The sequence below is a fragment of the Protomyctophum bolini genome (assembly GCF_963924005.1).
Source record: "Protomyctophum bolini genome assembly, chromosome: 12".
In the NCBI taxonomy this organism is placed as follows: domain Eukaryota; kingdom Metazoa; phylum Chordata; class Actinopteri; order Myctophiformes; family Myctophidae; genus Protomyctophum; species Protomyctophum bolini.
This window is the reverse complement of record NC_137873.1, coordinates 13,980,922-14,003,840: the sequence shown is the minus strand read 5'-3', so window position 1 is coordinate 14,003,840 and position 22,919 is coordinate 13,980,922. Positions and strand designations below refer to the sequence as shown.

Genomic DNA, 22,919 nt, shown 5'->3' with positions numbered 1-22,919 from the left:
CACACACACACACACACACATATGCAGAATTTTGCCTATAAATGGATAGCCTTTTAAGAAATGAAGAGACTATAGGTACAAGCTCACAATGTGACTGACTATTTTGTCAGTCAGTCAGTCAGACAGACAGACAGACAGACCTCTCTCTCCTTGATTAGATCATCATCATCACCTTTATTTATACTCGGAATGCAGTCTCCTCTCTCTCTCTCTCTCTTTCTCTCTCTCTCCTTGATTAGATCATCTCTCTCTCTCTCTCTCTCTCTCTCTCTCTCTCTCTCTCTCTCTCTCTCTCTCTCTCTCTCTCTCTCTCTCTGTGATGCTTTTAAACCAATCCATTCATTGAACATGATGCAGTAGCAGCCTATCACTGTGGCAGCATTAATTACATCCTTTATATTTAACCAGACAATACAAAAATGAAACAAACCTTTGACACAGTTAAGTACAAGGACTTCTACACTCCATCAGTGAATGGTACAGACAGACAGACAGACAGACAGACAGACAGAGGAACAAACGGAGAGAAGATAAGGTGCGATTGGTTGACGATAAGCTAAAAATACAGCAGCCCTATGTAATGCTAGCAGGCAGTTCCTGCTAGCATTACGCACGCACGCACGCACGCACGCACGCACGCACGCACGCACGCACGCACGCACGCACGCACGCACGCACGCACGCACACGCGCACGCGCGCGCGCGCGCGCGCACACACACACACACACACACACACACACACACACACACACACACACACACACACACACACACACACACACACACACACACACACACACAGTTCCTGCTAGAAGGGAGAACATCCAGGACAAGCTGGGGTGACGCACGGCTGTCTAAAGCCTCATTCATCACACTTCAACTATTGCATTTCTTACTTTTGTCATTTCCAGTCCTGTTATTCTATTCTCTCGAGCCCTTCTCTCAACCCCCAAAAGACATTAAAGACCTTTCTGCCATTCTGGGCAGACGTATTTTTGTTGGTGAATGAATTAATGAAAGGTATTGAGATGTAGTGGAGTATAAGTAAAAGTATTGGAAATTGGAAAAACGCCTACAAATACCTAAAATTTATTTAGTTACTTTTTAGCACAGCGGTCTGTTATTGAGTCCAGCGGTCAGTATCCAGAATTATTACACAGCTTGGTTGAATGCTTGATTCTGATTGGACAATCGCTGAATTCAGCGGCGTGTTATTTAAGCAACACAAGCGGGTGTGCGTTAGTCATTAACTCATTCGGCTACATCACTGCCATCTGGTGGCTGAATTTATACTTGGAGACCGCCAACTATTCGTTTCTATGGAGAACCGTCTTATTTTGAAAGCACGTTTCACTCTGAAACGGAGAAACAGGAAGTGTAATATGTAACATTTAATATATTTAATTCACACAAAACATTTTGTAAACTGCGATCATAGCGTTTATAGAAATGAGCCGCAAATCAAGCTTGTTTTTCAGCCTGGAAGAAGAATCCAAGATATTAGGATGCAAAACAAAATCCGTTCCCATGACAGCATAAGCCAGCAGACTTTTCACTTCGTTTTTTTCCTGTTTACTTCATCGCACAGCAACCGGAGTGTTACAGTTACAGACGCTAGCAGGACAGAGTTGTGAAACGTAATCAATATAATATATAAAAAGACTATCTCTCTCTCCCTCCCTCCCTCCCTCCCTCCGATCAGACCTGTCATTCATCCTGTCCTCCATCTTGTCATTCTTCCACAGGAGCAGCTCCGTCCTTCCGAGAGCCGCCGTTTGCATGGTGATGAGAGCTGACCCCGCCCCTTCCTCTTCAGACTCCGCCCCTCCCTCTTCCGCACTCGCCCCACCTCCTTGCGCCGACGCATTGATGAGGTAGCAGGAAGTCACCCACCCCCCGACACAGGACACCCACATTGATATCCCCACCCCATCCCCCACCCCCCTAACCCATCCCCTTTCCCACGCCACGACCATGGGCCAGAAGATCTCGGGTGGCATCAAGACGGTGGACGGCCGCGCCATTGACACGGGTAGGAAAGCTAGTTAATTATTGATTCAGGAATACCATTTCATGTCTTTGGAAAGCCTGATTAGTCACCGTTTCAATGAGGTACAACTTTGTGGAATTTGTGGAATGAACAACACAGCTGACCGTGCCAAAAAGCCTCATCCCGAACTGACAAACTGTTTTGAGCGTACACAAACTCAACAGGGTTGCAGGACCCATGCTCAGGTGTCAGTCCCACACCTGTGACTGGCACACACCTATATATGTATATATTAAGATACATTTGATACTAAACTGATATTTCATGGTCTCTCTCCAGAGACGGCAGGCTCTCCGTCCTACCGGCCGCTGTCCCACCGGCGGCGGCACCCTGAGCTGAGCGGACTGGACTTCTGCAAACCCCCCCGGCTGGACCTGCTGCTGGACATGCCCGCCGCTGGGTCCGACACGCAGCTCCGCCACGCCTGGAACCCCGAGGACCGCTCGCTCAACGTCTTCATCAAGGTATCCTATCACTTTTTTTCCAAAACCTTCGCCGATTACGATAAATGTCTGACTCTGAATAGCTCACAATGCTCTGCGACACGTTGTGTAGCTTGTAGATCGGGTATTTTCAAGATTTTTGAACGTGGCCATTGTACGGCAAAGAATAATGAAGGTTTAAGACCAATTGATTGAGTCATTATGAATATGTTTGTGTTTGATTATTCAGTGATTGGTTCTAAACAGTTACAATATACAGTATTTTCAGTTAATTGGACACTAACTACTGTAAGCTCAGTGGCCTTGTGGTTAGAGTGTCCGCCCTGAGATTGGGAGGTCGGGGTTCAATCCCTGGCCGGGTCATACCAAAGACTCTAAAAATGGGACCCATTACCTCCCTGCATGACACTCAGCATCAAGGGTTGGATTAGGGGTCCCTGCGACATACTAGCATCATGTCCAGGGGGTGTACTTGTACATCAAGCTGCCTCACGCTACAGAAACAGGAGATAGGCTCATGCCCTATGGGCATCATGGCTCGGCAAGGCTACTTACTGTAAGCATAACGCACACCTAAAATCGTAACATTTCCATAACTGTTCATTGAATGCGTTGTATATACATTGTATATCGGTTAGGAGGTAAAACTGGTTCCAGGTTCGATTCTTGGCTCCTCCCGGCTAAGTGTCGAAGTGTCCTTGAGCAAGACACTGAACCTGATGAGCAGGTCAGTGCCTTCATGGTTTCCTCCCTTAGGCATGTTAATAGTTAATCGTTAATCGAAAAATCACAGGTAAGAAATGATTAAATTAAACTCAGCAGTTAACAATCAATGGATGCATGCAAGTGGCCGGTTAAAAAAGTCCCTCCCCGCCTTGGTAGCCACAGAAACGTCTCCAGGTTTTGCATGTGATGTGACAGACAAGACAGTGCACAGTGACAGTGCATTTCATTTTATTCCTCATACAAAGATGCCATATCCTGGCCCTGTATCTCAAATGGTCAAATAAATAATTGATTAAGAAATATAATATGCCTTTTTTATTCTTTATAGTATATCAGCAAAATGTAGATTTTTATGTTGGACATTGAGGGAAATTAAGATTCTCAGATAAAAAAATATATAAATAAGGCCACTTATCAACTAACCGGTTAATCTATCGTTAAGGTTATCAAAACGTATCACTTATCAATGATGAATTAATCGATAATTCCCCCTAAATCAAATCAAATCAAATCAAATCAAATCAAATCAAATCAAACTTTAATTGTAAAGCACATTTCCAACGACCAAGGTCGAACCAAAGGGCATAACCAAAGAGACAGAAAGAGACAAAACATACAGAGGCAAAAACGAAGGAAAAGCAAAGGAAATAAAACAACATGTCAAAGCAACATATAAAAACAACATATCAATATGCAGTACATCAAAGGTAGGATATGAGGGATGGGGTAAACTTGCAAAAGAAAATTAGGAAAGGACTTGAAAACCGCCAACGCCCGGTGTGAGAATGGGTGAACGTGAAGTACATTGTAATGTAAAGCTCTTTGGAGAAAAACGTTACGTAAATGCAGTCCATTGACCATATTTCTCTCTTCTCTCACATTCAAAACAACCATTTGAATTGATCAAACCAAAAAAGGACGAAGACCGGCTCACCTTCCACCGGCACCCGGTCGCCCAGAGCACCGACTGCATCCGCGGGCGCGTGGGCTACACGCGCGGACTCCACGCCTGGCGCATCCACTGGCCGGCGCGGCAGCGTGGCACGCACGCCGTGGTGGGCGTGGCCACGCAGGAGGCGGCGCTCCACTCGGTGGGCTACACGGCACTGGTGGGCGCCGACCGCGAGTCCTGGGGCTGGGACCTGGGCCGCAACCGGCTCTGCCACGACAGCAGGAACCGCGCGCAGGGCGCGCTGCCCGCCTACCCGCGCTTCCTGGAGCCCGAGGAGGCGTTCTCGCTACCCGACGCGCTCCTGGTGGTGCTGGACATGGACGAGGGGACGCTCAGCTTCGCCGTGGACGGGCAGTACCTGGGCGTGGCCTTCCGGGGGCTGAAGGGGAAGAAGCTGTACCCCATCGTCAGCGCCGTGTGGGGCCACTGCGAGATCACCATGCGCTACGTCAACGGGCTGGATCGTGAGTACCCCATGTCCACCTTGTTCTTTTCTTTTCCCTCACTTTCTTGTTATCAAGTCGTACCGGCCTGATCTGTAAAGGGACTGGGATGTGTGTGTTCTACCTTTCTCGACACTTTTTTGATCATTGGTTGTCCTCTAAGCCAATGGGGAGAGACGTCAATGGGGGATGCATACTCTGAACTGCGGACCTCCCAGAATATTTGAACCTTGAACCCCCCCCCCCCTCTCCTGGCTCCACACCATGACAAGCACATGGAATGTAGGAGTTGAGTCATTACATTTCGTTTCAAGGTTTTACCTTTATTTAATCACACAAAACCATAACCAAAATGATGAGTGGTCACAGTCAAGAGGAAACAAATATGTTTTTCGGAAGGACGGAAAGAACGGATAGAAAGAATGAACAAGGGAAATAGGCGAGATGTAGTGTCACTGTGCATGTGTCCGCTTCCTTGCTGAGCTCAGCTTGTTGTGGGAATGTGTGTGTGTGCGTGCGTGCGTGCGTGAGAGACAGACATGCCAGAGGGATGCTGGGACAGGCTTACAGCCTTGCTAGTATTGACAGGCTCTCTGTTGATGCTCAACTCTGTCCACCACCTGAATAGATAAACACACTGACTGACTGACTGGAAGGCAATCAGATAGATGAAACACAAACACACACACACACACACACACACACACACACACACACACACACACTCACCAGTGGTTCATAGTACGTTGTGATTTAAAGGTGGTGTAAAGGTGTTAAACCCTATGTACTTTGTTTAAATCCATGAAAGACAGCTATGCTAGTGTTGTGCATGTATCATTTCTACACAAAATCTCTTCTAAGAAAATAGCAGATTGATGTGTGTGTGTTCGTTCTGCGAGATTTACTTTGTGGTACAACGGTGTCTTGTGGCGAAAACAAACAATCCACAAGCTCATGGCGCATCACATCCCAAGCGTTGTGAATCATGCCACATTCGGCGTGCAGCATCGCCGCATAGTGTTGCTCGGGCCGAGCCAAGTCAGTGGGGGGCGGCTTGGGAGAGGAGAGAGATAGAAAGCAGGGGAAGATGACCACGTTCAAGACAGATATATCTTGTGTTGTGTTTATAGCGAACTAAGACGGTTGTATCCCCACTCAAAATGCACACTTGCACGATCGGGCAACCCGGTAGCAACCTTCACCTGCCAGACCATTTTTTTGTACTTGCCCCCGGACAATCTGGCAACCGTTAGTGTCAAGCCCTGAGTCTACCATACAGATTGTATAAGTTATATTGTATTAACATACTGTACCATACAGATTGTATAAGTTATTGTATTAACATACTGCACCACACAGATTGTAAGTCATATTGTATTTTCATAGTCTAACATACAGATTGGACAATTGGACAATTACATTTTATTTATTAACACAAAAGTAACAGTGCCACGTTGCGACGCAATGTGAGCTTGTCCATCGGCTATTTTCAGCGGAAGCTTTCCTCACAATAACAGAAAACAGAAAAGACATGAACGCTTGAGAGAGATGAAATGAGACAGCCTGGAGGCATCGTGTTAAGTGAGGGGGGAGAGACAAAGCACAGCACCTAATGATGATGACCGTTTGAAGAACAGATCCACTTAACGCCCTAATATTAGCTTTGAAGTGACTCACTCACTGCTACGAGGATGACTCACTTATTACCGTGTGTGTGCGTGTGTGTGTGTGTGTGTGTGTGTGTGTGTGTGTGTGTGTGTGCGAGTGTGTGCGTGTGTGCGTGCGTGCGTGCGTGCGTGTCTGGCACGACTCTGCTTCTGTTGACAGCTCACAGTTGCATGCTGGTCTGTTTTGTTTTGTGTTTGTTAAGAATTTGAATTGTTGGCGGCCCTATTTTGGCAAGCAAAAGACTCACATTTTCGTCTTACACAAACATTAAATTCCCATTGACAATGCATGGAGAATTTATGTACGCACGCACGCACATATGTACGCATGCGCGCATGCATGAATGCATGCACACACACATGCAGCGTACAGCATGTAGGCCTACGCATGTACGCACGCACACACAACCCTCACTTCCTATCACCAGAGCAATTATTCAACCAGCCAATGACAGATGGAGAGCTGTGTGTGTGTGTGTGTGTGTGTGTGTGTGTGTGTGTGTGTGTGTGTGTGTGTGTGTGTGTGTGTGTGTGTGTGTGTGTGTGTGTGTGTGTGTGTGTGTGTGTGTGAGTGTGAGTGTGAGTGTGTGTGAGAGAGAGTGAGAGAGTGTGTGTGAGAGAGAGAGAGAGAGAGAGAGAGAGAGAGAGAGAGAGAGAGAGAGGCCAACCAGACGGTGTGGTTTGCCAAGAATGTCTTTGTATTTCTGTGTATGTGTGTGTTCAGTTCAGATCTGTGCCAGTCAGTTTTTACAGTTAATTTGAGTTAATTGTGCTACAGTTACAGATAATGAGCCTTTACTACACACAGGAAATGCACAGTCATGTCTGGCTTGTGTGTGTGTGTGTGTGTGTGTGTGTGTGTGTGTGTGTGTGTGTGTGTGTGTGTGTGTGTGTGTGTGTGTGTGTGTGTGTGTGTGCACGCGTGTGTGCGCGTGCACGTGTGTGATTGTTTGTTCCTTGTGTCCTCTTAATTATACAGCTGTATGGCAGATGACAAGAATAATCTGACACACACACACACACACCTGCTTCCTTTGTACTGGTGTGGGCGCATGACGTTATTGGATTCACATGGGTGAATCACTTTGCCTGTCTACATGTTTCAGATGGAAATGGAACCAAATTAACCCTTACAGGTCCATTTGGTTCCATTTCTATACTCCCCAGGGCTGTATATATATCAGCTATTTTCAAAAATAATTGACATTCTTTGAAAATCGTTGACATTTTTCAGATGGGGGTCCACGGGCAAATAATACACATTAATTTAGGGGTCCACGACATTAAATAGTTTGAGAATCACTGCCTTATAAACCCTCAGCCTGCTCTCTAGCTTGATTTCATTTGTCCTATATCTGTCTCTTCGATTTGGGGGTCTCTCTGTCTGTCTCAGTGTTAATTTTGACAGAATTTCTTATTTAGTTTATAATCTTTTATTCTTTTGAATAAGATTTTATTTAGTTTACTTTAAGTCGACTAAATATCACAAGATTAGTCGACTAAATCTACTGTTGATTTTGTTAGACAAAAAGGTATTTTGGCGAGCCTTGATGGCATGGTAATGGCTGATTTTACGCTTGGTTGCATGCTGAAAATAGCCGATCTACAAGCTCTGCTATTTTCAGAGCACAACATCCGTGCGTAACCAAACTGTATCTCTTCTCCACTAGTCCCTCTAGTTTTTTATTTGTCAATATATTTAGTCTCAGTTTTAGTCATCATAGCATCGTTTTTATAATGTTTTTGTCAGTGACAAAAGGTAGTCGACGATTATTTTTTGTCATATTTTTAGTCGACAAAATCAACATTGGTCTGTCTCTCTCCCCCCCCCCCCTCTCTCTCCCCCCCCCCCCTCTCTCTCCCCCCCCCCCTCTCTCTCTCTCTCTCTCTCTCTCTCTCCCCCCCCTCCGTGTTGCTCACCTGCTTGTAAATATTTCATCATGAGGGACAGTGACATGCTGCCTACAGGAGGCTTATAGATATATACTGTATGTGTGACATCCTTTGAAACAGATCCAAGCCCTCCTCATTCAATCAGTGTTACAGTGAGTCATGTTACATATGATAGGTTCATAGCACGAATACAACAAATAAAGCCCACTGCATTCTACACCCAGAGCAGATATAACCGTGGTTTCATGGGTTAACATCAGTCACCACGACTCATTTCAGTCATTTGGACCATCTCTCTCTCTCTCTCTCTCTCTCTCTCTCTCTCTCTCTCTCTCTCTTAACCTCTCTCTCTCTCCTCCACCCCCCCCCCCCCCACACACACACACACACATTATAATCACCTGTTTTTTCTTATTTTTTTTTTCTCCATTGTGTCTGGTGGTCCTGGTAACGACCTTTTACTTTCTTGTGGTTGCTCTCAGTCCAATTAGCAGTGACTGGCCTCATCATGTGGAGATGACCTGAGCTGACTTTCTGCAGGAGGTCCCTGTACAAAGACAACATCTCAATGGGTTGACTTTAATAAAATGAGCCCACATTCCCTCATGAACTCATTCCCTCATGAACGAACGCACGTTTGGGGACATCAACCTTTTATGTTTTTTTTCTTTTTTTGGGGAATTTGCCCATTTTTTAAACCATAATGTCGGTCATTCTGGTGCGATTAATTGGCATGAGCAATGATTACTAGAACTTTCACCTTTTAACTAAGTTTAGTTTAGTTTTAACCAATATAATATCACTTGCACGACCTTGAATGAATGGTGATAAGAGTCTTTAGTCATCTTTTAGTCATCTGAAATGATTTAGTCTAGTTTTAGTGAGCTTGTACAGTAGATCTGCTATTTTCAGCATGCAACCAAACATAAAATTACTTTTAATGACTTCTCCACTCGTCCCTCTCTAACATTTTAGTCTAGATTGTTTTTGTCGACAAAATTGTAAACATATTTAGTCTCACTTTTAGTTTATTTCGGTTTCGTCTGTTAAAATAATATCCGGTCTGGCGTGTTGCTGTTTGGCGTGCGCTGCATGAGGTGTCATGTGTCTGCACTCACGGATAGATTACTACCTGCCTTGTATGATGATGAGGTGACCTGTGTCTTGTATGATGAGGTGACCTGTGTCTTGTATGATGAGGTGACCTGTGTGGTGTAATCTAGTTCCACTGCTGATGTGTGCAGGATGTGGGTCTTTAGGTCGTTTGAGTGTGACACACTGTCACTTGTCAAAGCCGCTGGCATTTGAAGTACATTATACTCAAGTACTGTATAGACCTATACTGGAGTACAACTTTGATGTACTTTTACCTTACTGTATTTCCAATTTTCAATACTCTATTGTACTTTTGACTGCACTACAATTATTTGGTTGATTTTGATTATATTTTGATGATGCCGATACTTTAGTACTTTTACTCAAGTACATTTTGAATGGAGACATGTGGATTAAATTAATGTAATCATCCATGCGGAAGTCAGGTAGAGAGGCTTTTTTAGAGTGTTTTTATTTTTAGAATAATCTGCGCTTATGCTCATGCACTGCTGACCAGCTCTGCCGTCCAACTCACTGCCTATTAACAGTTTAAAAAAAACATTTCCACTGAGTTTCACGCATGCACGCTCGCACACACACACACACACACACACACACACACACACACACACACACACACACACACTATAAATGGTAGACTCATTAAATGGCTCTCAAACTTTTCAGGCTTCAATACACATGCAGACACCCCGGGTAGCACTTGGAATTGTTCATTTTACTTTGACTCGGTTCAACAGATAAATATTGTGGAAAATATATATGCTGATATGTGTCAGCAATTTTGGACATATGTTTCAGAAAAAGAAAAATGTTTTTCCTCAAAATGAAATGATACAGCGAAGATATGTTGCAAGACTTCAGAGGATCTGGCATCCTGTTTCAGCTGGAAGCTCACTGTCTCTAAAAATAGACTTCAGGTGAAGTCATGGCGTCACAGTCACACTGGGAGCACTCGTTTAGAAGAGCACATCATTTTCAACCTTAGCGTCATATCAGTGGTCTTTTGTGGTTTTCATGTGAAGGACCCCCCAAAGTCCTATGTATTTTGGCCGTGGACCTCCATCTGAAAATATTTTGTGCCCAGGGGAAAATATAATATCATATCATTTACTATTAACAATTATTATATAACGATTATATTTTTATGTGGTGTTTTATGGTTATTTTTCAAGTTACCCTAACCCTACAAGGTAACAAAAACTAAAAGAAAAATGAGTAACAGACCATTTAGACCAAAATACATGTTACTTTTCCGAACAAAATGTATAAAAGTATAAATAATGGTATAGAACTATACAAATCATATATTCACTGTATCGCAGTAGGCTATATCTCTGAAAAGGCATATCGTGGAGACATTTTATCATCTTGACAATTCACCTTATCGCCCACCCCTATTTGTGCTAGGGACCCCCAGAAGAGATTAAAATTAAAAAAATATTGTGTTGACAAATAGCAGATATGTACAAGCTTGCAGCGCTGTGATCAGAGCTTTTAGATCTGCTATTTTTACATTTTTATTTGGGGCATTCTTTTACAAAAATAATAATAATTGAAACATGGAGATGCAATGGTTGCTGTCCAACGGCGACAATATGCAAATCCCAGAGCATTAGGAATAACGAGTATCTTAATTAGTTTTGTCACTTTCATAACGGTGACAATTTCATGACGTATGTTTTAACACTCTTGGGAGTTGCGTGTGTGTGTGTGTGTGTGTGTGTGTTTGTGTGTGCATGTGCGTGTGTGTCACAAGGACATTGTGAGGGTCAGTGCAGTGACTGGTTGAGGTTACCGCCTCCTTCTCTCCTTTCCTCTGTTCTCACACTCCCCATGCTCCTCCTCCTCTCCTCCCCTGTGTCTCCTCTCCTCTCCTCTCCTCTCCTCTCCTCTCCTCTCCTCTCCTCTCCTCTCCTCTCCTCTCCTCTCCTCTCCTCTCCAGTAATACATTTACAGTAACCCAGGGAGGTAAAAGGAGACGCAGAGTCCTTAAGCAACCGGAGGGAGGGAGGGTCGTGTTACCACCTTCCTCCCTGTCGCTACCAGCCTGCTCTACCCACAATGCCCGGCTCATTACATGCCGACCCGGGGCACCGGCCACCGGGCCCGGCCATGACTCATATATACCACTCGATATGTCCTCAATGTACAGTACGCGTCCCAGGTTACTGCTTCTCAACAGGCGGGCCGTGGACCTCCGCATGGGCCTTTGAAAGGGTTCCAACGGGGTCCCCAGCTAAATGTTTGGTATTTCGGAACCTTACGGGTCTACGAGTGTACAAATGGAGAGAGTGTAAGCCTACAGATTTTACAATGTAGATTGGCATCCCAGAGATGAATAAAAACAAAAGTTATTTCAAATTTATTTTATTTTTCAAAATGTGGGTCCTTGAAAGATGATTTCAGATTGAGTGCATGCGTGCGTAAGTGTGAACTACGCATCGGTTTGCAAAAAGTAACTGCCAGACTTCAGCTCCTATAGCTGCACTCAAAGTGTAGTTTGTTCATCTGTTCTTTTCCTATCATCTCATCCCTCATGTCTCTCTCTCTCTCTCTCAGTATATCTCATCTATTCTGGGCTTCAGTTGTGACAATGCATCCTGCAGCCCTGTCAATGTGACAAAGCTGTTTACACCTACGCTATCATCTCTCTGTGTGTGTGTGTGTGTTGTGTGTGTGTGTGTGTGTGTGTGTGTGTGTGTGTGTGTGTGTGACTTGTACACAGTGTGAGCGTTAATGCATCTCTTCCATATGTTATTGATTTTGTGAATGCACTGTTTAGTGTTTGCAACGTGCTGTATAGAGATCATATTGTCTGTGTCGTTTGGAATCCTTTTATGTCCAAAACCTTTAATTCTTTATCATGCAAAAAAAAAGTTTCCCCTATCAATTACTCACCCCATGGAGAATTCATTCATTTTAATAATATTTAACTATATTGTCTTGAAGGATATTCATCTTCACATGTGTGTGACCAAAAAACCCCACATAGCACATTAAAACACATCACCAGGACAATACATACATAGACATGAGGTCCCCGCTGTGCACAGAACTGTGATGGCTGAGGGGACAAAACTTCTACTAAAGCGGACCTTTTTCCATGCTTTTTCCAAGGTTTTGTATCTTTGTCCCGATGGCATGAGGTTGAAAAAGCGATACAGGGGATCAGTGTCATGTGTTATTGAAATACAGTACAGGTAATACTGAAAAGTTTGTTTCCGTTAGCCATGGACAGTATATAAACATGCGGAGAACAGTACAGGTTGAATCATGCTTTTGTACAATAATTACAGAAGATGAGAGGCAACAGATACTGTAACTTACGGATTATGGAGTCTTTGCTGAAAATGTGAATAGATTTAATAGGGTTGATTTTGAAGTCTATTTTCCAGAGTGAGTCCAAGATAATGTGAAACTGTCAACCTGTTCTACTGTTTTATCATTAATGAGGAGTGAGTTAAGTCCAGTGTGGGTTGTTTGTTTCAATGACCAGTTCATATGGTTTTGTCCATATTCAACTCTAGGTAGTTGTCAGTGCACCAGTGTGTAAAATGAGAAATGTCGCATTCCTAAGCCAGTCATTTGATGACCAGCAGTGGTCACATACAGTATGGAGACACAAAGGAGACTCCTCACCAAGTCAGTAGGACACAACAGCAATGACAACACACAGAGATGTGTGTGGAGAGGAAATAATAAAAAACAGCATAACGACTAACTTGGGGAACATAAAAAAGTTAAACAGTGAAATTAGCCCATCTACAAGCTCACAAGACTGTTATTTTCACTATTTTGTGTGAAGACATTCAATCATTTCTGATGAGGGAAAACGTAAACATTTGAAACATGGAAATACGCGGTTTCTGCCTGACATAAACAATATCTGTTTACTCTTGGCTCAGAGTTGGCCGCTGGTTATTTTATTTATTTCTGGGAGTGCAGAATCGATGCTTTGCATTTTATTTAAAAAAAAATCCAGGACGTATCGGCTTTACAAAGTCAGCTCAGTGCTGTCTGTGCAATTATCTTCGCATGCCTCTGATGGATAGATCAGGCTATGGTGGCTGTACCTCGACAAGACTGGTAGCCTACCTTTCAGGGAATCCAATGGATCCAATGTATAGTTTAGACATGCTCTTGTTGATACTTTACATTGTTTCAATAGGCTATCTATTAAACGAGAGAGAGAGAGAGAGAGGAAGATTTTGTGCTTTTGTATGAACCATTTATATGAGTGTGCGCACTCACGTACACATTTGCATACGCACGTACGCATGTGCGCACGCACGTACACATGCGCACGTGTGTGTGTGTGTGTGTGTGTGTGTGTGTGCGTGTGTGTGCTCACAAGTGTCTACTTGTGAGCAGCCTCGGAAAACCAACACAAGTTGGTTGTCGTCTGAGTGCGCACCCACATAATCGATATTATGTATTTACGCACACACTCATATAACATATGTGTGTTGTGCGTGCATGCGTGCGTGTGTGGGTGGGTGGGAATCAATGGTGTACATGTACAGCCTGCACGCTCAGTGTGTGTAATTCATGTTTAGGCTGCACGGCCACAGGTCGATGGCAGTGTTGCCAAGTCTGCTTTTTATAAGTGACTTTGGGTAAATATTGGTTGCTGTTTGTGTTTTTCTGGCTTGCTTCTAAAATGTGGTCAAGGACCCCCAAATTCATATGTATTTGTCCACAGACCCCCGCATCTGAAACTTATGTTGTGCCAGGCATCCCCCCTCACAAGATTTGTGTGGATAAAATGTTTCCAAAATATTCAAGAGCTTGTTGTAGATCTGCTATTTTTAAATGTCAAACTGGTCACTCCTTTTTTTGGGGCTTGTTTTCGTAGACCTGGTCGCTTGTTTCTGTCACAAGATCTGTCAACAGCTGAACGAATGAAACTGAGTGAGGGTGGGGTGTGTTTAGGGGGGGGGGGGGGGGGGGGGGGGGGATGGTACAGAGGTCACTATACAGAGGTTGCGGTATTGAGCTGTGTTTCCGTTTCAACACTAATTCTTTGATTACACCCCCAGGACGTGTGTGTGTGTGTGTGTGTGTGTGTGTGTGTGTGTGTGTGTGTGTGTGTGTGTGTGTGTGTGTGTGTGTGTGTGTGTGTGTGTGTGTGTGTGTGTGTGTGTGTGTGTGTGTGTGTGTGTGTGTGTGTGTGTGTGTGTGTGTGTGTGTGCGTGTGTGTCGCACGTGTGCGTGCGTTGGACATGGCTATAAACTAGTTATGGATGTAGGTAGGTAGTCTATGTAGGTACGGTACGTACCGTAAGCATTCTAGTGCAGATGAAACGTGCCGACCTTGAGGATAAAGAGAGAGAGAGAGAGAGAGAGAGAGAGAGAGAGAGGACGATGAGAAATGGACAGAGTGAAGGGAAAGGGGGCGGCAGATGAAAAAGGTTAGGAGAAAGTGGGGGTGAGAGGAGAAGAGATAAGTGAGGGCTTTAGTGAGAGGAGAGGAGAGGAGAGGAGAGGAGAGGAGAGGAGAGGAGAGGAGAGGAGAGGTACAGACCCCCCTGCGGGACCCCAGTCAACGGAGTATAATATGGTTTAAGTGTTAAAGGGTGGGAAGCAGGGACATTTCCTTAAAAAAAATATGATGCATATCTATCAAAGACCCCCTAAGGATGTCCAGTTAAAAAAACAATTTAGGAAAAATTAAAGATTTAGGCAGAGTTGCAGTTATAAGTCCAAAGTATAGTAGCCTGCATCATGAACCATAGCAATTTCACAATTTGTTGTGAGCACAGCTCAGTGGTCTTGTGGTTAGAGTGTCCGCCCTGAGACTGGGAGGTTGGGGTTCAATCCCCGGCCGGGTCATACCAAAGACTGTAAAAAATGGGACCCAATGCCTCCCTGCTTGACACTCAGCATCAAGGGTTGGATTGGGGGTAAATCCCTGCGACATACTAGCGTCATGTCCAGGGGGTGTATCAAGCTGCCTCACGCTACAGAAACAGGAGATAGGCTCCTGCTCCGTGGGCCTCATGGCTCGGCAAGTCTACTTACTTTACAGCTCAGCTATGGACTATAGGGATTAATAGTTGCAGTCTCCGAAATCGCTTTTAATATTTCATAATCGAAAATCGGGGAAAAAAATTATACGTTTTTTTTTGTTTTTCTTTTTTAGCCAAAATATTGGCTAATAAGTAAGGCTGCATGATATATCGAACATGTACCTTCATCAGAGTGGAGAATATAAATATAAATCAAGTTGAGCAAAGCCACTCTTCTCTGCCCCTCTCTCTAACAGACACAGTTAACGATCGCTGGTTAAGTGCCTGCCAGACAGACAATCAGATGAAATGAAGGCAGGTGTAGAGTAGAGTGTAGACTAGTGAACTGAACATGTTCTCTTTATATCAAGTACTTCATACCAGCCCCTTATGAAACTACTTCTCCCCAAATCCAAATGGATTTCATTTTCCATCCTGAATGGCTCTGAGAAGATCTCCACAAAGGTTTACTCATCAAAACTGATTATAAAACTGTAACCATCAAAGCATGCACTCAACATATAATGCTTATGTGACCATGGCATGTGCATAATATAAAATCTTAAAAGTTTTATCTGATATTGATTTTTTTTTTGGGGGGGGGGGGTCGATTAATCGATTATTAATCGCTAGAGCTGTAGATTATTCGATTGGGCAAATGGTCACTTTGTGGCATCCCTACTATGGACAATGTTCAGGTCACGATTGATTGATTGATTGATTGATTTATTGATTGACATTTTTATTCACAGAATGTGTACAGTTAGAAGGTGCAGGTCAATTCAAAAACTGCTATGATGATGAATCAGAAAAAAGCACTAAGACTTAATATATCATAATATATTCTTGTTTAGAGGGTGTTATTTGGCTGTAGTGTAAATCAATTAATATTTAGATCAACAGGAAAATCAACATAACACTTATAATTAATTATCATATGGTCGGTTGCCATGGTTGGTCTCTGGCTGGAAAATGTACATGAAATAACAGGCAGAATAACTTTGTGCATAAAAGTAATATAGCCTAACGATGCTTTGAGTCATTGGTCATGTTAATCAAAAAGGTTATTAATTTACTTCATTATAAAGACGCTAAAATAGTGAAATTCCAAAGGGCTTTTACAGTGGGTTTCTATGGGACGACGTAGGATAGAAGCATTTTTGACAACTTTGTCATAATTAAAGTAGATGCCAGCGTGATACTCTGCCTTTAAGTGGTTAAACGTCACTCTGCCATTGGTCTGTCTGTCTGTCTGTCTGTCTGTCTGTCTGTCTAAACATGGTGACTCAACAGTAGTCTCAATCCTGTCAGGTTTGTGCGTACGTATGTGTGCGCACGCGTGTGCGTGCGGACCAATCAAACACATCATAAATGCAGTGTCACATCATGGCCTGTCACATTGCTCCTCATTGCATCTGTCATGTCACAGTGTCCCCAGCCCTCCCCCGTCAACAGCACTGTCACAGCTAATCTCCTGCGCTGTAGAAGATTAGCCGTGACGTGATGATTTGCCGAGTCCCCCTTTTTGAGTGGTGCAACCACTCCTACAACCAGCAATGTCCATGCGTATCTATCTATGTATCAGTGGTCATGAGCACGAGTATATGACTTATTAGTACCAGTAGGGGCGCCAGAAACAGAGGGAGGCAGCAGTGCTGTGCCTGCTGCCGGCTAATGAGAGAGAGAGGGGGGGGGATTGCACCATTCAGTTCACACGGGTGTGATTTTTTTAACCACTTTCAACCTGGTGTGCTGTGGTGTGAAGTAACTAAGCATAAGTACGTCTAGTACTGTACTTTAGTATTTCAACTTCTACTCCACTACATCTCAGAGGGAAATAATGTACTTTTACTCCACTACAATTATTTAAAAAACTAGTTACTTTGTAGATTTTAACCACTTCAGCCCTATATATATATATATATATAGAGAGAGAGAGAGAGAGAGAGAGAGAGAGAGAGAGAGAGAGAGACATTTGAACATTCTGCTTCATGAGTACTTTGTACTTTTGGTATAAAGTATAGTGTCATGAAAAGACAGGAAAGAGAGAAAAAGCACTGTTACTGGTCGAGCGAGCATGGCTTTCAGCCAGAGAGAGGCTAAATTGTAATTTTGTATCTTTATTAGTACATGAATGAATAGACGAGAGAGAGAGAGAGAGAGAGAGAGAGAGACGCACATGCAGCGAATACTAATATCCATAAATGACTTAATCTATAACTACATTACCCATAATGCATTTGGTATCAGATCACCCAGAGCCTGTCAGACATGCAGAGAAAAATGGGAGACAGACCTGACATTACACATAACTGCAGCTATCATGCAGCAACAAGCACTCAAGATAGTATTCTCTCCCTCGCTCTCTCCGACTCTCTTATTTTTAGACCTGTCCTTGCGTCATATTGTTTTATGATGTCACCCAGTTACTTTCCTACATTTACCAGGGTGAGACAGGCAGACAGGCTGTTAGGAGGTAATGTTTCAGGATGAGACAGACAGAGGTAATGCAGGTCATATTTCAGGATGTGACAGACAGATAGACTGGCTGTTAGGTCTTCACTAGTCTCCCCAAAGGTCCCCTAGATCCTCAATAGTCCGTATTTACGCTCCAACAGATCCACCGTAGAGGAGAATGCGCGTCCACGCCTGACAACGTTGTATGTGCCGTGCACCGATAGGTCGACCACCGTTGACCCCAGCCGGCTCTGGTCTCCTATTGGCCCGCCGTCTACCACCACAGCCAGCCTAGGCCACAGGTCCTGGAACTCGTGCGCAGCCATGGTGCTGGGGTGCCCGCTGACGTTGGCGCTGGTGAGCGCCAGCGGCTCGCCGCACATCTAGCAGAGGCGTCTCAGGAAGCCGTGGTCCGGGACACGTACGCCCACCAGCGGCGTGAAAGGGTTAAGGTGTGCAGGGAGCACGTCGGAGCGCTCAAACCGCAGTGTGAGCGGGCGTCCAGTAGCTCCGCTTCCTCCACCTCCACCTTACAGAAGTCGTAAATGTCCCGCGTCGCGGCCACGCAGACGGCCAGCGGCTTACGTCCGTCACGTGCCTTGACGCCGTACATGTTGTCGACGGCCTGGGCGTCGTGGGCCAGACACGCCAGGCCGTAGACGGTGTCGGTGGGCAGCGCCACCACGCCGCCCGCCCTCATGTGTGTGTCTGTGTGTGTACATTAACACACGGCACACACACAATCCGTGTGTGGGTGCGTGCGTGTCTTATACTGTGAGTGTGAAAATCAAGTATTGATATGGCAGCAACCTGACATATACACACAGCAAGCCTTGAGCATAAAGACCACCCATTTTGTCGCTGTCAGGCAGAAACCTCTTATCTCCATATTCTAACTTTCAGTTTTTTTGTAAAACAACGTCCTACTATGATGATCTCACTACAGCGTCACAAGCAAGTAGTGCAAGCTCTGCACGGGACACGAAGGAGCTCTGCTCATTGCTCAATGATCTGCTACTTTTGCTGCATTTCAATTTGAATCCTGGAAGGTAACAGTTTTGGACAAACAAGGTTTCCATCCGACAGAGACGATTAGATACAGCACTATGCCTGCTTATGTGCTTTCCTGTGTGTGTGTGTGTGTGTGTGTTGTGTGTGCGAGCGTGCATGCGCGTGTGTGTGTGTGTGTGTGTGTGTGTGCATGCGCATGTGTGTGTGTGTGCATTTGTGCATGCACGAGGTGTTGACACATGAGAGACTGACTGTACCTGCTGTTCATCTGTCTCTGTACCTTTGCTGCTACTGCTGGGCTCAAGGTTAAACTCACACGCACGCATGCATGCACGCACACACACACACACACACACACACACACACACACACACACACACAGAGAGAGAGAGAGGGACGTGCTTTTGTATTACTATGAACTTTTAACCATAAGCCGAAAGCTTAAATCATGAAAGGTAACAGTTTTGGATATATGAGTCTGCTCCCGTGTTTGCGGTTATGGTTAGGTTAGGGTATGAGGTGGGTTGTGACTAGTCTGAACAACGTACTGCACCCTAGTCAAACTAATCCGTGCTGCGGGTTAAAAATCACCTGTGGCGTCCTGTGAGATTAGGTTTAGGTTAGGGTTTGGGGAGGGTGTCTGACTAATGGTGTGTCTACTGTATGTCGGTATGTCTAACTAAAAACATGCACCACCAGCGCCACGGGGCAGCACACCTAAACCTAACCTTAACCCATGTCTAACCAATGACTAGTCTAAACTAAGTATGCACCCCCCAGGATCACCATAAAATGAAATCATCCTTATCTGGATGAACATCGACGAACAACTTTCGTCATAGTCTTAGTCGACGAAATTAATGATGTTCTCTCTCTCTCTCTGTCTCTCTCTCTCTCTCCAGCGGAGCCTCTACCTCTCATGGACCTGTGTAGGCGTGCTGCACGTGTGGCGCTGGGTCGGGAGCGTCTCCAGGAGATCGAGCGCCTGCCTCTGCCCCAGTCCCTCAAGAACTACCTGCAGTACCAATGACCCTGACGTCCTGCACAAGCCACCATGCAACCACACTGCTGGAAGCTAGTACGCACATGTTCTACGTTCAACTTTGTGTGTGTGTGTGTGTGTGTGTGTGTGTGTGTGTACAGTATGTATACATGTACAGTATGTATACATGTACAGTATGCATGGCAAAACAGCTGCAAGTGATTGCAACACAACTATTTACCTGACTATAATTAACTGACTGTAATTTTAAGTGGTATCAGCCGCTTCTACATCTGACTTTGTGTGTTTGCATGTCTGTACCAGCCACCACACAAATACGCAGATTTCTTTCTTAAAATCTTCACTTAATGTAATATTTCACTGTGAGATATAGTGGAATAGAAGTATAAAGTGTCAAAAACATTTACATACTCAAGTACACTAGTTAGTTAAATGTATTTAATTCGTTTTACTTTCCACCTTTTCAGAAGTACCTGGGACCAGGCGGTCCCACCGAGAGCTACCAGCAGATGAAAGGGTTCGAGGAGGCAGAGGAGGGGAGGTCAGCCAATTTGAAACCAGCTTATTTTTTGGCGTGGAGATGGTGGCACGCCACTGATGCACGTCTGGCTGAAAAAACGAATGCCGGACACGAAAATGGCGGATGAAAATAAACTGGTCCATGTTTTCAAAAGGCAGGCTATTAAGGAATACTTTTTTCTTCCTTTTTTGAGGGGTTTGCTTTTTGGTGACCCATTTTTAGACTTTAAAAGAAATTAAATTATTGAAAACAGTGACAGTGTTACTGTAACCTCACTCGACCCGAGAGAGACAGCCTTCTCTAATGGAGAGCTTCCAATAGAGGGAGAGGGAGTATAGTAGCATTAGAAGACTAACAGCCCCACCTTCTGGTGGGAAAGAGAACTGCTGCGAGAAAAGCACACCGATACCCAGAAGCCTTTGTGTTTCCTTGAGAGGGGGTTCAAAATTGACCTTTTTAGGTCAATAACTCTGAGAGCGTACAAATGGAACCAAATGGATCCATATGGTTCCATTTGTACAGAGTTATTGGGGGGTCACCCATTTTCATGGTCATCATAATGGTAGCATTTTTGCCTATTCACTCTTGTGTCTCATAGGCCTGTGGACAAGTTCAGAAATCTGCCTACCAGTGACGACATCAATGGGGTATGCAAGCTAATAGAAACAGCTAGCTGGCTTTCTATTCCTGGAAAGTTTTCAAGATGTAATAGAACCCATTGTTCTTGCATTCATATTATTAATAAAACAAAAAATAAAGCTTGAAATGACCAAACCTACCAATGAATGGGTTTCTGAACAGTCCACACGCAACCCTCCTTTGAGACACAGATGGAGTAGTAGAATGGTACCATATTAAAATGAGTTGGCTGAAGTGGTCCTTTGAAAAAGCTTTGAGAACTACTGCATTGTAAGGTAATGGTGGTCTGAGGAATAGCATTAGAAGACCAACACCCCACCTGCTGGCGGGAAAGAGAACTATGGGGAGAGCACACCGATCCTTATACCCGGAGGCCTTTGTGACATAATTCACTGCTAAGGACACTATTCTCTGTACTCCATATCTCCTCTGGTGCAGGCGGCTAAATCCTTTTTCCAAGACATTTTTTTGTAAGGGTAATCCCATAAAGCCCATGTTTCCAGGTTTAACCTTAGATATACAATGTAGAATTGCAATTTACAATTTAGGCATTTTTTACCAGATGTAGCAGATATTGAAATATGTCGTAAGTGATATTCTTTGTTAAAATAGTTAGTCCCCCCCTGTCTCTACATGTCTTTAATTTTCATAGAATATATATTCGGGTTGGGATACTAATTTCATCCTATCCGGAGAGAGAAACGGATACAGCATAAAAAAGTAAAATTGTAAGTGATGACACGAACAAAACCAGCAGACAAGGTTGTAATTGAAACAATATAAAATTGAAGCTGACGAATGGATGAGTTCTCTCTCCTGATTGCATATTTTTAACCCATCTTATAATGTATGTTCTGTTTACTAAAGAGCTGGAGAGACAAAGAGAACCCTGTTACTGAACAAACACTATAGACTAGCTATGATTAATGAAGAATGTAGAGCTTACATTTTTAACAATATTTTTTTTGTTTTTTTAACAAACAAACAAATATCACTTACAGCACCTTTAAGCCTTGTTTATAGTGGTTGGATGTTTGGAAGACCATAGGGTTTGAATCCAGTTGGTTACCTAGGCCAGTCCAATCAGTCGTTCAACTAAAGAGGTGGCTAATATCCTATGTAAAATCACGCTGGGAAAGACCTAAACTGGTGATTGTCTAGTGCTGGAATTTGGAAGCGGAAACATGACAACTTACAGGGAAGTTCAAACGCTGGAAGCCCTGCTAGACATTCTGCCTTAGGTTGTGACCAAGCTTTTCTCTTTGCAGATGAGTAAGGCTGGGACCGAGGCTAATGTCAAATACAAGTTCACAAGCTAACGCTAGCCAATGTTAGTTAGCACTGTGGGCGTGCTGCTCAATGGGTCATGCATGGTGGACAAACAAACACTATGGTGTCATCATTGACTACAAACTCACCCCGCAATCCGCATACACCAGTGGCACACCTCATAAAAAAATCACTTTATATGCAAAAGTATTTATCTAAAAACAGTTATAGCCTACCTTCCAAAACAAAAACAAAAAAACTTCCGCTGCATGCCATGGTCAAGTCCTTGCTTTTTTATGTACATTTGACATAGTTTTCTAGTTAGGAAATGAACAGGATACACAATTTCAATGATTTGAAAAGTATGACCTTTTTCAGGCATGTCATGAATAAATCAAAGAAAAATCTGAGAAATTCCAGAAAGTAGTAGTGAAAATAGCCGATCTACAAGCTCACAACGAGGCACAAAGCGATACGTTGTGAGCTTGTAGATCTGCAATTTTCATAAGTTTGGGTCCCGGGGAGACCCAAATTTCTCTTTTGGGTCACATGCTAAAAGGTTTGGGAACCACTGTATGAGACTATACCCAGCTGGGCATACCAAAATGTATGCAGTGTTATAAGCAAGTCCGCTCATACTGTATAGCTGTGTTCTGCTTCGTGTGGGTTGTGAGCTATCGCACAAATACTCTAATACGGTTAACATCAGCTAATGCTGTTCT

At 44.0% G+C, this 22,919-nt stretch overlaps 1 protein-coding gene across 1 annotated transcript; it reads left to right on the top strand.

Moving 5' to 3' along the window:
- Positions 1–1,949: 1,949 nt before the first annotated feature.
- On the top strand, positions 1,950–20,953 carry LOC308325291 (SPRY domain-containing SOCS box protein 4-like). Its single transcript, XM_080777775.1, has 5 exons — positions 1,950–2,032; positions 2,330–2,514; positions 4,137–4,635; positions 19,669–19,844; positions 20,237–20,953. The coding sequence occupies exons 1-4, from the start codon at positions 1,975–1,977 to the stop codon at positions 19,794–19,796; spliced, it is 870 nt and encodes a 289-aa protein (XP_080633901.1). The 5' UTR covers positions 1,950–1,974; the 3' UTR covers positions 19,797–19,844; positions 20,237–20,953.
- The last annotated feature ends 1,966 nt before the right edge of the window (positions 20,954–22,919 follow it).

Excerpts from the sequence above, each read along its gene's own strand:
- LOC308325291 (XM_080777775.1), top strand. The coding sequence starts at position 1,975 with ATGGGCCAGAAGATCTCGGGTGGCATCAAGACGGTGGACGGCCGCGCC. Across the intron at positions 2,033-2,329 it reads CGGCCGCGCCATTGACACGG|AGACGGCAGGCTCTCCGTCC; the intron begins GTAGGAAAGCTA and ends GTCTCTCTCCAG. Across the intron at positions 2,515-4,136 it reads CGCTCAACGTCTTCATCAAG|GACGAAGACCGGCTCACCTT; the intron begins GTATCCTATCAC and ends AAACCAAAAAAG.